Raw genomic sequence first — 16,799 nt, forward strand, 5'->3', positions numbered from 1 at the left:
TATTGTTTAGGGTGTACTAATCCCGGGAAACACACCAAGCAAATGTATGATGATGGTGAGTTATTCATGTATTTATTTTTTTATTTCTATTTGTTTATTCCTTTGTTTATTTATTTGATTTATTTTATAGTGAACTGAGCTACAGCTAATTATTCATGTCCTCAAATAGAACATGAAAGTCGATCAGGAACGCACAGACAGTAACTCGGATTGCTTTTACAAAATATGCAAACTATAGTGGTTGGCGTGCTAACCCATGTGATAATTCTGGGCCAATAATAAACAATTCCAAATTGTGCACGTGGAGATATCCAAACTGTAGCTATCTCCCCAGTTCAGAGGCGCGTTGTCACCGCGGAAAACAACCCCGATCTGAACAGAAAGTAACCAAGTGAACTGAATTGGCAGCTGCCTGATATAAATAATTATTCAAACTATTGAAACGCAAAAAACATCAGATAAAACTAGTGGGTTGTTGGTTGTCTGCGTGGCAGTATTCCTGCGTTGATTAGTAAGGTGGAGTCAACTCCTTGCCCACTGCAAGGGCTCACTCCCCTAAGGAAGTGGCTGGTTCGGTAGTTTCTGCGTGCAAGTTCTTCATTTGGATACCGCAGTATTTAATTTGATCAAATTTCACAGATTAATGCACACGTCTCTGACAAAGCCAGATTTCAGCAACGGTGGATTCCAGTTTTTGGGAAAACTATTTCTGTTGGCCGACTTAAAAAAGACTTAATGCTAATTAAAATTAAGCATTTTTGGGATTACTTTGGCTTACGACGGGTTTTATTTATTTTACTTTTCGCCTTGGCTGTCCCCTGCGCCTTTCTGGTACGTGTTTGGACAAAGTCGCAGGAAAAAGAAAGAAATGTCCCATAACGGAAAAGATGCACCTGCTCCCGATGAGTAAGTAGCAATTGGCGAACATATGGGACTGCTTTGAGTAGATCCATATTCTCATGTTACTAACGACGAGCTGGTTAAATTATCAGTGTTAAACTACATGGTTGATTTCTGGAAGCTATTGTTAATTCTTTAACGTAGATTTAACCAAAATATTTTATATTTTTATATTAAAAATACGACAAAAATGACCCATCTTGGCTTAGAATTCCACTGCGTTTATTAGGCCGAACACTACGTTTGTGATCAGATTTTATGTTAGATGTAGCAAGATATGTGCTTTAATTCTGACATTGTCTTTCATAGCCTCAAATGTTTTTTTTTCACTAGAAACGTTCAAGAAACTATGCTTCAAGTTTTATTGAATTTTAATCTTCATTTTAACATCACCTTCCTGTACGTCCGTGTCCGCGATACGTTTACTGTGAAAGAATTCTGCTGTCAAAGGTGTGTTAGTCCTACTTTATCTTAAGACACTTATGGAACAAGAAAATAGAGCAGGTGTTTAACATAATTGCCTCACTATGCGGTGGCCTGTACAAATTACGACTTTTTTACCCGGTCAAATTGAGTCCAGCCTATATTAAGAATTACAAATGAGCAACATTTACTGAATGAAATGTATTTACTTCCATTATTTTACCTACATGTTTCATGCGCAAAGTATCTGTAACTGTGCGCTGCTGTACAATCCCTCTGTGCCAGCTTGACCAGCATAAAAAAAAAAAAATTGAGCTGGTCTAGCTTGGTATGAGCTGAGTTGGCTAAGTTGGTCATAAAGCTGGGTTTCTGTGCCAGACCAGCACAGTCGTGATTAGATTTCCCCTGCCCCAGGGCCCACTTCAGCGATGTCTGAGCCTCTGAACAGTTCACGGTTCAGTGTCTGTGAAATGTCATCTGTGCCAGGTGTCCAGTGCATTCCCCGCTCAAGTGCACCTAGAATTTTACTGATGAACATATATGTAGCATGTACCTTGCAGCATGTGCCAATGCAAGCATTCAGGCCTATGTGTGGTTACTTCATGCTACGTCCTTTTACAAATATCCAGTCCCATGTTGCATGGGATTTTGGGTTTGTTTGGACTACAGATCCCATGATGCTTTTGTGATAGGGTGGCCTGTACCGTAGTGGTCGGTGGTCGGTGGTTTGAGCCGGTGTAGCCACAATAAGATCCACACAGCCATTGGGCCCTTGAGCAAGGCATAATTTTGCATTGCTCCAGGGGAGGATTGTCTCCTGCTTAGTCTAAAATCAAATAAGTCGCTTTGGATGAAAGCGTCAGCCAAATAATATGTAATATAAGACGGTACTTCCTGTGATGCCTTGGGGACGTTGTAGCTGATATTGTAAACTGATTCTGCTCATGTCGCCTTGGGGCGACATGACTCAGGCAGTAAGAGCAGTCGTCTGGCAGTTGGAGGGTTGCCGGTTCGATCCCCCGCCCGGGCTGTGTCGAAGTGTCCCTGAGTAAGACGCCTAACCCCCAAATGACGAGCTGGTCGGCGCCTTGCATGGCAGCCAATTGCCGTCGGTGTGTGAGTGTGTGTATGAATGGGTGAATGAGAAGCATCAATTGTACAGCGCTTTGGATGAAGGCGCTATATAAATGCCAACAATTTACCATTTAGGTATAGAGTGCTATCAGACATCAGGAGGTATAGAGTTGTCTCCTCTACAGCTCCTCACAGATCAGCCTGCAGGCCTGTCTGGAAGAATGCATGGAGGCGGTGGATCTCTTCCTCAACAATCACTTCTCTGAGAGTCTGGACAAGCTACGGCCTCGGTGAGAGCAACCCCCCCGTACTCTTCATCTCCTCAAATCTCCTCTCCCCTTTCCCAACATCCATCCCTGCATAATGGGTATGATAAATTCATTACACGACATTTGACGGTGACCGTGGGAAATGTAGTCCGCAACATTGACTTTGCAACGGTTCACATTGAGAGCACATGCACAGACATCGCTCAAGCTGAAGTTCCTGCACTCCTGAGACGCCACTCATCAGGGAGCCTAGGAACACTTCTACACTGCAGCATACTCCGGGAGAGCTTGCGATGTGTGCCGTTTGGTGTGTGACTCCTGTTAGGTGTGTGTATGGTGTGTAGTGTTCGGTGTGTGTGTGTGTGTGTGTGTAGAGAAAGAGAGAGAAATTGCGGCCTGCTCCCTCCTGTCATCCAGGACCAGGATGTGGCTTGTTTGCCCAAGCTGACGCCCAGTGGCCCAGTTTACACTAGGGTGGAACTGAGAGAAGGAGAGAGAGGGAAACAGAGGGAGAGGGAGTGACAGGGTGATGAAGGCCACCTGGGGGTGGTGTCGAAATGAAGCAGGAGGGGAGATGTGTGGAAGGAGGAGAGGCAGGGCAAAATAAGGGATGGGGGGGGGGAGATTAAAATGTTTTCTCTCTTCTTCAATGCTTAAGTGCATCATCTTTCCTTCAGCATAGCGCACGGTGTGTGGCAGCACTTTAACCTCTTCTGAGCTACACTGAAAGCACGGAGGGCCCTGGCACCATGATCTTTGTGTACTACCAAAAACCAGATGTCAGTTTATCGTTGATGTCCAATCCACTCACAGTATTGTTGTGCTGTTATACCATCATAGCACAAACCTGTAGTTTGCTTCAGAGATGAACGCGTGCGTTCGCCTTGTTTCAGTGTGAACGAGAGCATGTACCATGCGCTCATATACGCCACGGTGCTGGAGATGCAGGCCATGATGACGTTCCAGCACGATGACATCGTCCAGGCTGGGAACACCATGAAGAGTGCCCAGGAGGTCTGCCAGAGGTGGGACCAGCTTCACACACACGCTCAACACACACACCTATACGTGCTGACGCGCATTCAGTTCAGTGGGTGCCCATACACACATGCACACAAACACACACAACCCTTGGATAAATGCAGGGGACTGAGAGGAAAATGGAGTTGACCAGTGTCTGTGGTATAATTCCATTGTTGGAAAATGAAACCGTTGTATTGAATGGGCTCTAAATGCATATCTCTCAGAATTAGCCAGCTTTACACTGCTGGCGTGAAGCCTGCCGAACAGGGTCCTGGTGAGGTTATTGCACCACCCATAGACCACACTTTCAAAATGCAACGGAGTGTTCTGCGTATTGGGCAAACCCCGTGAGAAGGGTTTGCTCATTTCAAGGGGAAAAAAAAACAAGGTCCCACAGACCATGTGGTTCTCCAGGACCAGGCTTCTTACCAACCCCCCTGTAGCCCCCCAATGAGTGCAGAAGCCACTGAGAGAACCACATAAAAACTCCCAAGCCCTTGCCTGTGGTTTTGTGGTGTTTGTTCTAGTGTGTCTATTTGCTTTCACAGTCCTATCAGTGTTGGTCACATGGTGTGGAAGCTGGGAGAATGATTCATACCCGGGCCCTGTGTCTTCTCTGCATTCTTTAGCCTTAGCATCCACCACTCGTGTGTTCGTGCAGTCCTCTGTTCAGTACACAATGCGGGTGTCATGTTTCAAGGCTGTACAGTCTGTCTCTGTGTACCATCCGCCCAGCTCTGAGCCACACATATCCTGTTCCGCCATTTCATGAATGTGAACATGCCATGAACATGTTTATCAGGGTCCGGTTGCTGAACTCTTATTGTGGAATTTGAGATGAAATTGGTGCTCTTGCCAAGGGCCATCATGGTTTACAGCGGGGATGACTAGCACTGCTCCCTGAAGACCCACAGGGTCTACTGGGCTTTGTTATTACCAGTGGCGGCTGGTCCGTTGAACTTCGCCTTCACACACCGGTTTGGTTGTTCACTTTTTAACCCCCCCCTCCCTTTTCTTAATTTGAAATGCCAAATCATCATGGTCACACTATGATCCTCATCCCACAAGTACGCGCTCTTCACCAAAGCATGTGATGTCACTGCCACTCCTTCTCATACTGTGGTTAAGACGGGCTGTCACAGATATAGAGGTGAAGGTACTTCTTGTGCAGCTCAGCGGGCGTACTGCAAACATCTGATCTGCCAATGGGTTTCATCACTGGTGTGGGATGGGTCATTGTCATCCTAGCCAACTGAGACACACTAGTGGTACTTCTAATACCAGACCATGGGGTCAATCCATGCTGGGGAACAGAGCTTTACCAGGATGAGCCTTCCGGCAGGCCGAGGTAGCCATTTCCGTTTGTACGTTGTTTTCCTCCAATGTATACAAACTATAGCAGGGCACATTCTTTGTGTTGAAAGTCTTGTAAAAGAATGGCAAACTCCTGTACTTCCAGTTTCCTTACCATCCTTTAGCAAACACCCATCTCCCAAGACTTTGAAGACTTTGACCGTATAGGAGTAGTGGCCTGTTGCCCCCTGATTAACCCATATTTTATTTTTATTTTTAATGTATTTCTTTTTTGCTGTTTTTTTTTTTTTTGTGTACCCTCTTGCACTGAGGTGGTAAGTCATGTCACAGACCCTAATTAACATTTCCGCCAATGTGGTGTGTTTGTGTTTCTCCAGGTTCAGGAGGAAGTCCCTGAGCTTGTCCAGTAAATCATCTGCAGACGCCCTCACAGAAGGTAGAGATTGCGTAGCTGGGTAGTCACTGCTCAGCACTGCTGGAGCCTGCATGTATTCTTAGGCTGAAGTAGCAGAGGTGCATTGTGGATAATAGCATTGTCATTGATACCAGCCCGTACATCCAGCCCGTTTAATTCATTATATTCCAGCACCCTGGGGATGTCAGGTGGTGCATGCACCTAAATCCCCTGTTCCTGTGACGCTCCCCACAGTCTGGAGTAAAAGCATGCCCGGCCCGGGCCAGTGCTATGGCCTCCTGCCAGGCCCTGGGAGTGTTTCAGCTTCCTGTGTCACTGCTCATTCGGCTGACGCTTTTATCCAAAGCGACTTACAGTTGATGAGACTAAGCAGGAGACAATCCTCCCCTGGTGCAATGCGGGGTTAAGGGCCCTTGCTCAAGGGCCCAACGGCTGTGCGGATCTTATTGTGGCTACACCGGGGATCGAACCGCCAACCTCGTGGGGCCCAGTGATGTACCTTAACCAGTACGCTACAGACTGCCCTGCTCAAGAGTGACCCCTGTGGTGGGCTGGGGTCCTGCAGTCAGCTGTGGGAGGACTGTTGTCCTCTGGGCCAATGGGTGGGCAGCTCGGGGGACTGCAGTGGGATGAAGCAGCAGTTTGCTCCCTGCTTTTCAGAGTCTGCACGCCTGCAGATATGATTATGCATTACAAAATGGGGGAGGAACAACATTTTTTTTAACATTAATTTCAATTTAGACGTGTATTTATCCTTGTGGGTTGTTCGATCATGTTTTTGATTTGTGTGTGTGTGTGTGGGTATGTATGTGTGTGTGTGTGTGTGTGTGTGGGTATGGGTATGTGTGTATATATATGTGTGTGTGTGTGTGTGTGTGTGTGTGTGTGTGTGTGTGTGTGTTTGTGTGTGTGTGTGTGTCCTCCCTCACAGAGCAGCTTCATGCTGAAGTGTGCTATGCCGAGTGCTTACTCCATAGAGCCGCCCTCACGTTTTTGCAGGTGAGTTGAAATGAAATGAGAGCTGTTACACCACAGAGGTGGACCCATAGCAATGCGTGAGATACCCCTGCTTATCGGTTTGCATTTCTCACACTGAGGCAGATCTCCTGGCCAGCTCTTTGGATCAAACTCAGGGTTGGGCAGTGTGGGTTAATGTACTGAGGGATTAAGCCGCAGATTCGGTTAGTGACAGATTTAAAGCAAAGGGCCTCTGAAGTGACTTTAACTCCAAAAGATTATTTCAATTAGGCAATTAAGGGTCAAGGTACGAGAACGCCAACGGACCCTGCGGCTCTTGAGGATGGGAAGTGTTCCTTCCCTCTGTCTAACTGGACAGTAATTCAACAATACGTGGAAACGGTCAATGGGAAACCGTTCAGACTCTTTACTGGGATGAACATGGCACACCTTATCCTTGAAGGAAAGGTCTAGAAATGTTTTCTCCGTCTCACCGAGCACTTCTTGTCTCTGTGTTTGAGCAATGCTGTTCATTTACCTTCTATGCATGTAAGGCTAGATTTGGCTTCTTAGCGAAATTGATGAAACAACTTTTTTTTTTCTCTCTCTTTCACAACAAGTCTTCCTTAGATTGTTTTATTTCTTCCTTCAGGATGAAAACATGGTGAATTTCATTAAAGGAGGAATCAAAATACGCAGCAGCTACCTGATTTATAAGTACGAGTCCAGGAATGAGAGCCTGCAATGGCTGGAGTCAAAAACAGACTGCCTTTGTTTGTGAGGGCCGGTGACCAATGGTTGGGGAAAAAAACAAACAAAAAAAACCTTTTCAATAGAATTTATTTAATGAAAAAACACATGTCAAGATCACAGCGAAGTGCAAATCTACAGTATTTGCTGGCCCTGGTTGTGGACTTTTCTGACACAAATGGTTTAATCCAGTTTTTAATCATTGTTTTAGAATGATTACCTGCTGTGTGCTGCTGGTGTTTGCTTTGACATTTTGACCTTTTGTCTCCTGTGGGGTTTTTTTTCAGGGAGCTCCACGCTTTAATTCAGGCTCACCACTCACTCAGAGGACCCAACCACCTTCACTTGGAGGGAGGGGTGTCCTTCGGGATTGGAGCTTTCAACTTGGTATGCCCCAGAAGTACATTAATACAGTATTTTAATGTGTATTACATTACATTACATTACAGGCATTTGGCAGACGCTCTTATCCAGAGCGACGTACTGTTTATTAGACTAAGCAGGAGACAATTCTCCCCTAGAGCAATGCAGGGTTAAGGGTACGGGTTACTGTATGAACTTTAGAACTTCATTCTGTATTGGGGGTCTGTGGTCAGTCAGACTCCCATAATTCATCACTTTTGTATTCTCCCAGACTCTGTCTCTGTTTCCTCCCCGGATTCTCAGACTTCTGGAGTTTGCTGGATTCTCTGGAGATAAGGTATGCTACTGAATCCCAATCAGTATGGACCTGTATCTATGTACAGGAGTGTGGCCTCTTACAGCCAACCAAGTCCGGTCAACCTGACAGGGTATGGAATCGGAAGTATTCCATTAATATAAAATGGCCACTGCAAAACGCAAACGAGTGACACTAAAAAAAATGTTTTAATGATTTGAAAGGTTTAAGGAACTTAGCAACTGCAGAGTAGCCTACCAAGAAAGCACCAGGACAAAATTCCCTGTTGGATGGAAGTGAGAAGCAGACAAATAATTTTAAATCCAGCAAAGGTCACTGGTTCTGTGAAGTTCTACTGTATAGGATTATATACACTCACTGAGCACTTTATTTGGTATTTATTAGACTTATTTTTATTTTTAGACTTATTAGACTTATTGGTCTTCTGCTGCTGTAGCCTATCCAAAGGCATCTGTAGCTGTTTTGCACTATTCTCTGCAAACCCTAGAGACTGTTGTGCATGTAAATCACAGGAAATCAGCAGTTTCTGAGATACTCAAACTACCCTCTCTGCCACCAACAATCATTCCACGGTCAAAGTAATTTATTCCCCATTCTGACATTTGGTCTGAACAACAGCTGAACCTCTTGACCATATCGGTATGCTTTTATTCATTTAGTTGCTGCCTCATGATTGGCTGAATAAATATTTGCATTAACAACCTGGTGTACTGGTCTACCTAATAAAGTTCCCACTGAGTGTATATTTATAGCACTTTGTTCTCTTATACCGACCCAGTTTGTAGAAATGTTCGGTCTTATAGACAGGATGTGCCCTTGTACATTTTACATGATATCTTTGCCCAAGAAAATATTCTCTGTTCATGCACTTCCTTGTGTGCATGCCATTGGGCAGCATGGTGGCGCTGTGGGTAGCGCTGTCATAAGGAGGAGGTTGTGGGGTCGACTCCCAGCCGGCCCAATCCTCTCTGCGTGGAGGTTGCATGTTCACCCCGTGTTCACATGGGTTCCTCTGGGTGCTCCGGATTCCTCCCACAAACAAAACATGTAGCCCAGGGACTACAGATGAAAACTAGCCTTCCCCCGCAACTCTGGCACATATACACAAATGTTGTTTGTGACGAAATGATGCGCGTTGTCCCTGCAATGTAAACAAATAAAATGAAATACAAATTGTGCATCATTTTGAGCGCACAATTTTCTGCCTCTCCCTGTGCAGGAATACGGGCTGTCTCAGCTGCAGGAGGGAGCCACTTCTCTGAACCTGCGCTCCATGCTGTGTGCCCTACTGCTCCTGTGTCACTACACCTTCCTGTCCTTCATCCTGGGTAATGTCCCACAGGCCACTCCAACCCCAATGCATCTCACAAAGACACAACACCGCCATTGTGGTATCGTGTGTTAACCCCAATGCATCTCACAAAGACACAACACCGCCATTGTGGTATCGTGTGTTAACCCCAATGCATCTCACAAAGACACAACACCGCCATTGTGGTATCGTGTGTTAACCCCCATACATCTCACAAAAAAAATGCACACTTCCCTTATGTGTGGGATACATGTCATCTTACTGTGCCGTTGGTGACATTAACGGAAGGACCCTGAGTTATGTGCTGAAGCTGACCCTGTGTTTTCTCCTCTCTCCCCCGTAGGGACCGGTGAGGGGGAAGTGACTGACGCAGAGAGGCTGCTGAAGCCATTCCGGGTCCGATACCCGCACGTGCGTGACATCACCGTCTGCTGCACACACACACACACACACACGCGCACACATACACGCACACACGCACGCACGCACACACACACACACACACACACACACGCACTCATACCCGCACATACGTACAAGCACACACACACACGCACACACACACACGCACACACGCATACCGGCACATACGTACAAGCACACACACACACACACACACACACACCCACACATACCCGCACATGCGTACAAGCACACCCGCACATACATACAAGCACACACACACACACGGGCATACACATACCTGTGCTCTTACAAACACACACACGTACACTCTCACATGAATACATACACACAAACATCACATGACATTAATGGCATTTGGCAGACACTCTTATCCAAAGCAATGCACAGTTGATTAGACTAAGCAGGAGACAATCCTCCCCTGGAGCAATGCTCGGTTAAGGGCCAACAGCTGTGCGGATCTTATTGTGGCTACACCAGGGATCGAACCACTGACCTTGCGGGTCCCAGTCAGTTAACCACTACGCTACAGGCGGTCCTACAGACATACTGTACACAAGCACACTCACACAACCAAGAACATGGTTCTGCTGAATTCACCCAGTGGCAGAAAGTCTATGCTACTGCCCTACCTTTGAGCTTGGACATACACCAGGCATCCATTATGCACACAGCTGTGCTTTTGGGCAGTGTGTGTGTGTAAACTTAGACAACATAGATCTGCCAGGAAAACTGGCGCAGCGAAACACATTGGTGATTAATACAAGGTCTCTGCCCCCCCGCAGGGTGCTATATTCCTGTTCTTTGCAGGACGGGCGGAGGAGATCAAAGGGAACATTGACGAGGTGAGCCTCACAGTTTGGTTCAGTTGTTCAGTTTCAGTAAGAGCTACATCTATTGCTCATGCTGCTAGTCAGTTTTCTCTCCAGGACTTCTGTGGAACTATGCTGAGAAATACACTTGTGACTTGACTGTGAGCTTTCTCCAAGGCAATAGCCACTTTTAAGGCCTAATAAAAATAATATAGGAGCTTACTAAATGTGTTGCTATACTGTAAGTCAAAATGTATGAGGACATTTGTACATGATGTCTTACAGAAGTATTTTGTAGCAGTAGTTCAATTAATTTTGTTTTCCATGTGTATGTTTTTATATCCTTCAAAATTGTATTAAATGGAAAATGTTTTTATGTAATAGTCCCTGTATACACATGCACACAGGGGTAAATGAGTCTTATCTGTCTGCGAGACTTTTCCTGTGTAGTGATGCCATGGCCCTTCCTTCCAGGCGGTGGCGCTGTTTGAAGATGGCTGCAGGGCCCAGCAGGCCTGGAAGCAGTTCCACCACATGTGCTACTGGGAGCTGATGTGGTGCTTCACTTACAAACGCATCTGGAAGATGGCCTACTTCTACGCAGACCTGCTCAGCCAGGAGAGCCGTTGGTCCAAGGTGAGGGTTGGCTGCAGTGGATACTGAATGTAGGAAGTGTCACACGACCAGTGATGATACATTCTGGGTGCTCTTCAGGGGGAAATAAGTAAAATCCGTATAGCATTGATCCGTGACAGATGGCTTTTACGACTTTGAAAATTAACCTTACCAAAAATTAAACCAACAAATTTGTGGGAGCCGTCAACACAGATTCTTGACTGGATATCTGATTGACATCTGTATGACACAGAGGTACCCTGAAATCACATTAGGGCAGGGCCAATATAGCATTATAAAGTAGATATACCATTATGAAGCAGGCATACAAACACATTTACAGATGATCTCGACTGTAATTGCACTTTAAAGGGTTAAGTTGGGTGGTGACTGTAATGCTCCTCTGGCTGGTGGAGAGGACACGTGTGCTAGCCTGGTTTGAGAGCAGACGTGGCAGGGATGTATGTGTGCATGCGTATGCGTGTGTGTCTTTCCTCCAGGCCATGTACGTGTACATGAAGGCCGCCTTCCTCAGCATGCTGCCACCGGAGGAGGCCCGGCCGTTTGGAGACAATGAGGTGGAGCTCTTCAGGTGTGCTACCCACCGGAGTGACTCTGAGACCCCACCGCGGGGCTGTGTGCGAGTATTAGGGGAGTGTTGGTAATAGGGGAGTATTAGAGTACAGAGTATTGGTATTAGGAGTATAGAGTATTGGGATTAGGGGAGTATAAGAGTACTGGTATTAGGAGTATAGAGTAGAGTATTGGTATTAGGGGAGTATTAGAGTATTGGTATTATGGGAGTATTAGAGTATTGGTATTAGGAAAGTATAGAGTAATGGTATTAGGTGAGTATAGATTATAGAGTATTAGAGTATTGGTATTAATAGTCTCCAGCCAAAAACGAGATGAGACGAACGACTTGAGGAGAAAGTTTTATCAGTGTGAACTGTTCAGTTTTAGAACAGCGTTTCGAAAACTGAGCATGTCAAGTCTTAAGCCCAGAGTTTTAGAACAATTACCGATTTCACGTTAGATAACTGGTTGTCGTGGAAACGGTCGTTTATTTGTTTACTCTGCGTTTTGGTGTGGACTGCCTAGTCCATACCTGCGGACGTTCCGAGATTTAAACATGGACGTTCTGAGATTTCTATAGTCCTGTCTCATATCGTCTCAGCTGTTTGGTGGAGACTGGGCTTTAGGGGCGTATTAGAGTATTGGTATTAGGGGAGTGCATGAGGCGTGTGTGTTTGGATGGGGTGGGGTGTACATGGTTGGTTTGTGTGTGAAAGGGCGTGTGTGGGGTGTACATGGCAGTGCGTGTGGAACAGTATTGTGTGTAGGATGTGTTTGGAGTAAGCTTCTGCCCTTCAGACGGGTGCCCTCCTTCAAGCAGAAGATCGCCGGGAAGTCTCCTCCCACGGAGAAGTTTGCCATCCGCAAGGCCAGGCGCTACAAGGCCTCCAGCCCCGTCAGGCTCCCGGTGCCTGTGCTGGTACGACTGCTCTCCACACTGAGCCAGCGGCTCAAAGCCGGCCTCCGTCGCCTGTTCATAAGACCACAGCACGTTTCCAGTTTCACACTTTATTCGATAGATAGATTGATACTTTATTCATCCCGAGGAAATTTAATTCACATTCTTTCATGAACAATTGACCACACTTTCATTCAATTCCAAACAAAAATATTGTCATGTAGAGTTTGGGGCAGGTCTGACTGCTTGTGGAATGTGTCCACACTGCAGGAAATGATGTACATGTGGAACGGTTTCACCATGATAAGCAAGAGGCCTGAGCTGACCATGGGAATGATGGAGACTCTGGTGGAAGCAGAGCGCACCCTGCATGATAACCCCGGTACTGCACCCTGAAGGCATCTCCTGTTGAAAACTTCCAGCCTGACCGCGGGACTGACTCGCCACTGCTTTACACACAGCCATTTTCAGTCAAATTACTCTGCTACAGGAAGTGACCTGCTTAATTTTAGTTCTCCTTCCTGTTTCACTCAGGGTCATTCTGTGATAAATCAACCAGAGGTGGTGAGGGGGGGGGGGGGGGAGGAGAGGGGGTGACAAATTCAGTTTTGCTCAAACTTTGTGTTAATGTTCTTTCTATATTCAATTGAGAACATGCACAACATTAGCCTCATTGCTCATTGGATTTGCCCTTCTAGAGTTATTGGCTCTTAGAAAAGGGGGGGAGGCGGCACCCAAAAACTTGCGACTGGAAATTGGAACTTGTGTCGATTTTGGAGCATCATCTTTGTTATTTAACACAAGCTTCTGTCTAATTTCAGATTATGAACTCTGATTTTCAAAATACTGTTCAGAAAAAAATTGATGGTCATTCAAAAATGCTAAATCATGCCGCTTGCCAATTCCTTTTCAATATTTCATGGCTGTCATATACTGACCGCTGTTTCCCCCACAGTGAATGAGTATAACGTAGATGACCACTGTGTGATTCAGCTGTTGAAGGGACTGTGCCTAAAAAATCAGGGGCAGACTCAGGCAGCAGAGGACTGCTTCGACAAGGTGTACAGAAGGTGAGGGGATCAACATTTACAACCGTTCTTTATGATACTCCACTGCAAACAACATGGCCGCCAGTCCCCAGCAATGAGTTAGTCACAATGAAATGCATGACCTTGCAATTACTGGCAGTCCCTGAGGCTTTGAGACTTGGAACTGCCAGTCCACAAGCTGAAAAATCGTAAGGTCCCCTATTTAATAGTATTTGCTGCTTTGCATCTGTTGTATCTGAATTTATTTCTCACGACTGTCGTATCCAACTCAATGCTTCTTTTCCACACTTTTTCAGAATCGTATGTCAGTCCTGCTAAAATACTCATTGCTTCAATATTACTATAAAGGAAGTGATTTCCTCTTTTAATTTCATTTCTGCCTACAACCACAAGCTTTCATGCAGATTAATAGATTCTACATTGTGTCTTGGCAGTATGTATTTTAGTATTATATATCGTGGTGGGTCTATAAAAAAATAAATAAAAAGATGTACTGGAAAAAGAGAAGCCAGGACAACACAAAGTACACATAAGCCAACATTGTGCCACCATAATATGTTTTCTAATATTGTGATCAGTTTTTGTGTACGTTTTCAATTGGCCTAGACGGTTCTTGTGGGCAATGATGAATATATTAGATTGTCAGAAAAATTGCTGGTATAGGACAATCACGGGCTTGTGGTGTAAAGCAAAAAACCTTTCATTACATTTTAAAAAAAAAAATTCCTTTCATCAATCTGTACACTGAAAATGTAAACTGAAACTCTCTACAACTCCAGCGAACGATCCCTTTAACAATGTGTTTACATGTCTGCAAATGAAGCTCATCCCTGATACTGCCATTACATCAAATGAAGGGTTGATTCAATCAAACTGCAGTATAGGAGGGGCGTGCAGGGTTATTTAGGTATCTGCTCTTTCCTTTGTCCTGCCACTTTTCACAAAATGGAGTAATGCTACTGTGGTATGCATTCATATTTATATGAACATTTCCAATTCTCTTAATAGTGCACAAACTTGCATTTAAACACAATTCAAATGCAAGTAAAAAATAATAAATGTATAATATATAAACCCGTTTTTTTACATACGCATTCTTTTGTAGAGCGAGCAGACAGGTGTGTATTGCAGTATTCATTTCTTTCTGATTTGAAAGGATTGCTTGTGATGAGCGGTTTCCCTTCCCCCTCTGCAGTGAGAAGAAGATTAGGTTTGACCACTACCTGGTGCCCAACGCCCTGCTGGAGCTCAGCCTGCTATACATAGACCAGGGCCGCAGGGAGCAGGCTGTCAAACTGCTGCAGAAAGCCAAGTGAGTCCTGCCTACAGCGCCCTCGTCTGGCCGCATCCACAACATGCACTTTCGCAGTCAGAGAGGACTGGGGGAACGGAGAATACATTTTTATTAGTACTGGGATGTACCCTGGGTCGGCTCTGACTGCAGAAGCGCATGTTGTGGATGCGGCCAAAGGGATTTTTTTTTTTTTTTTTTGGTATTGGGCCCTAGTGGGTCCAGTATAGGTCATTCAGACACGTTTTTTAATGTAAAGTCAATGGTACAATTGCAGTCAAAATGGGAAGTAAATAAAATAATAATTAAAATGTATATATATTTTTTGCCATCCATGTGCCGATGTTCTTGTGTTATTAGGGTAATGCAGCAATACTTTGTATGAATCAGGGTCAGATTACACGCTTAGTGGTGGAGCCGAATCAGCTTCCCTTTTCACGAGCCCATGCATAGGGGGGGAGAGCGAGCATCTCCTAAGCCTGCTGAGTGTCTTATTGTGCTCAGTCAGTCTGCAAAAGCACAGCCAGCTCCACACAGCCACACAAGTCTGGACTGTTGCTGCATATGTTGTCGTCTGCATGGGGGGGGGGGTGATTCCATTTAAATTAATTTCAATGTCCAATAAACCCCAAGCCTGTCATGTACCATCATGGGGCGACATGGCTCCGGCAGTAAGAGCTGTCGTCTGGCAGTCGGAGGGTTGCCGGTTCAACGCCCCGCCCGGGCTGTGTCGAAGTGTCCCTGAGCAAGACTCCTAACCCCCAAATGCTCCTGACGAGCTGGTCGGAGCCTTGCTTGGCAGCCAATCGCCGTCGGTGTGTGAGTGTTTGTATGAATGGGTGAATGAGAAGCATCAATTGTACAGCGCTTTGGATAAAGGTGCTATATAAATGCGAACCATTTACCATTTTACCATTTACATACCCCATTCCCAATGATTTATGGACCATAGATCAACTGCCTCAATTCCCCCCCCCCACTCCAGGAACAGCTACAAGGAGTACTCCATGGAGTCGCGCACCCAGTTCAGAATCCATGCCGCTCTCTCCAAGCTACAGGCTGACACCACCGACACAGATGAGGGCACATACCTGTGATGAACGTCCGCCCTGAGACCCAACCCACATCACAGCCCCCGGGCGACTCTCAGCACTGCCCAGCACACTTCCAGTGACTGACACAACTGTGCCCAATGAGAGACTGCCACAGAAACAGAACAGCTTGCGTTTCAAAGCCACAGCCACTGTACGGACAGCCATTCCGGTGCACCAACACTTTGTTGCTCATAGTTAATCAGATTTTTATTTTTTTTGTTGGTCCAATTGTAATTCATGGAAAGCACATGTAACCGTTATGTTTGAGGTTACGGTCAGTTAATTTCTTTAAAATTGCAGACTTTTGTTCCAAGTTCTTAATCATACACATTACACAGAACCATATGCAGGGACTAACTAATCGGTCTTGGGATAAACAGCAGTGAAAATATGGCAGTGTGCTTGCACTGTACTGAATACCATTAGTGGCCTGAAAATACTACTTTGCTATTATTTGAAGGATGTTCCATTAATTCACCTAAGGTGCTAGTAAATAATCATGTTTCTATGATGGCATACTGAAGGTATGATGGAATAATGTGGAAGTAGCCCAGTTCTTGTCATTTTATATTAATATTTATTCATGATCTTTTATCTACATAACACAGTGAGCGAGAAAAAAATCTTAATTCCTTGTTTGTATAATAAATTCATCTGTGTGTTATGTACACAGAATTAACTTGTATCTGTCTCTGTTGTTCATTTATAGATGCAACGGCTATACACTTCAGCACTTATTACTGTACAGTATATCTGTGCATGCATTTGCTATTACAGACTGTTGAGGGGCAGATTTATGTTTATCTAATCAGATGGTAAGCCCTGTATCCATGATATTGAGAGCAGTGTTTGGCCCCATCATAAAATAAGCAAGCAGAGCAAGAACATCGTATCTTGATCTGACATTTGCATGAACACCAACTAC

General features: G+C 45.2%; 1 protein-coding gene across 1 annotated transcript; it reads left to right on the top strand.

Moving 5' to 3' along the window:
• Positions 1-327: 327 nt before the first annotated feature.
• Positions 328-16,559, top strand: LOC133114592 (tetratricopeptide repeat protein 39A-like). Its single transcript, XM_061224112.1, has 18 exons — positions 328-906; positions 2,583-2,687; positions 3,560-3,691; positions 5,381-5,439; positions 6,350-6,417; positions 7,028-7,092; positions 7,413-7,512; positions 7,760-7,825; positions 9,024-9,132; positions 9,460-9,527; positions 10,325-10,384; positions 10,826-10,987; positions 11,467-11,558; positions 12,341-12,461; positions 12,711-12,822; positions 13,396-13,510; positions 14,685-14,801; positions 15,766-16,559. Exons 1-18 carry the CDS (start codon positions 869-871, stop codon positions 15,875-15,877), a joined length of 1,701 nt encoding a protein of 566 aa, XP_061080096.1. The 5' UTR covers positions 328-868; the 3' UTR covers positions 15,878-16,559.
• The last annotated feature ends 240 nt before the right edge of the window (positions 16,560-16,799 follow it).

This window comes from Conger conger, chromosome 16 (assembly GCF_963514075.1).
Source record: "Conger conger chromosome 16, fConCon1.1, whole genome shotgun sequence".
In the NCBI taxonomy this organism is placed as follows: Eukaryota; Metazoa; Chordata; class Actinopteri; order Anguilliformes; family Congridae; genus Conger; species Conger conger.

What these genes read in the sequence shown, in the direction of transcription:
- LOC133114592 (XM_061224112.1), top strand. Translation starts at nt 869, where the DNA reads ATGTCCCATAACGGAAAAGATGCACCTGCTCCCGATGA. An exon ending in AGCAGCTACCTGATTTATAA is followed by an intron (nt 7,093 to 7,412) that starts GTACGAGTCCAG and finishes GTTTTTTTTCAG; the next exon opens with GGAGCTCCACGCTTTAATTC. An exon ending in AATGAGGTGGAGCTCTTCAG is followed by an intron (nt 11,559 to 12,340) that starts GTGTGCTACCCA and finishes TCTGCCCTTCAG; the next exon opens with ACGGGTGCCCTCCTTCAAGC.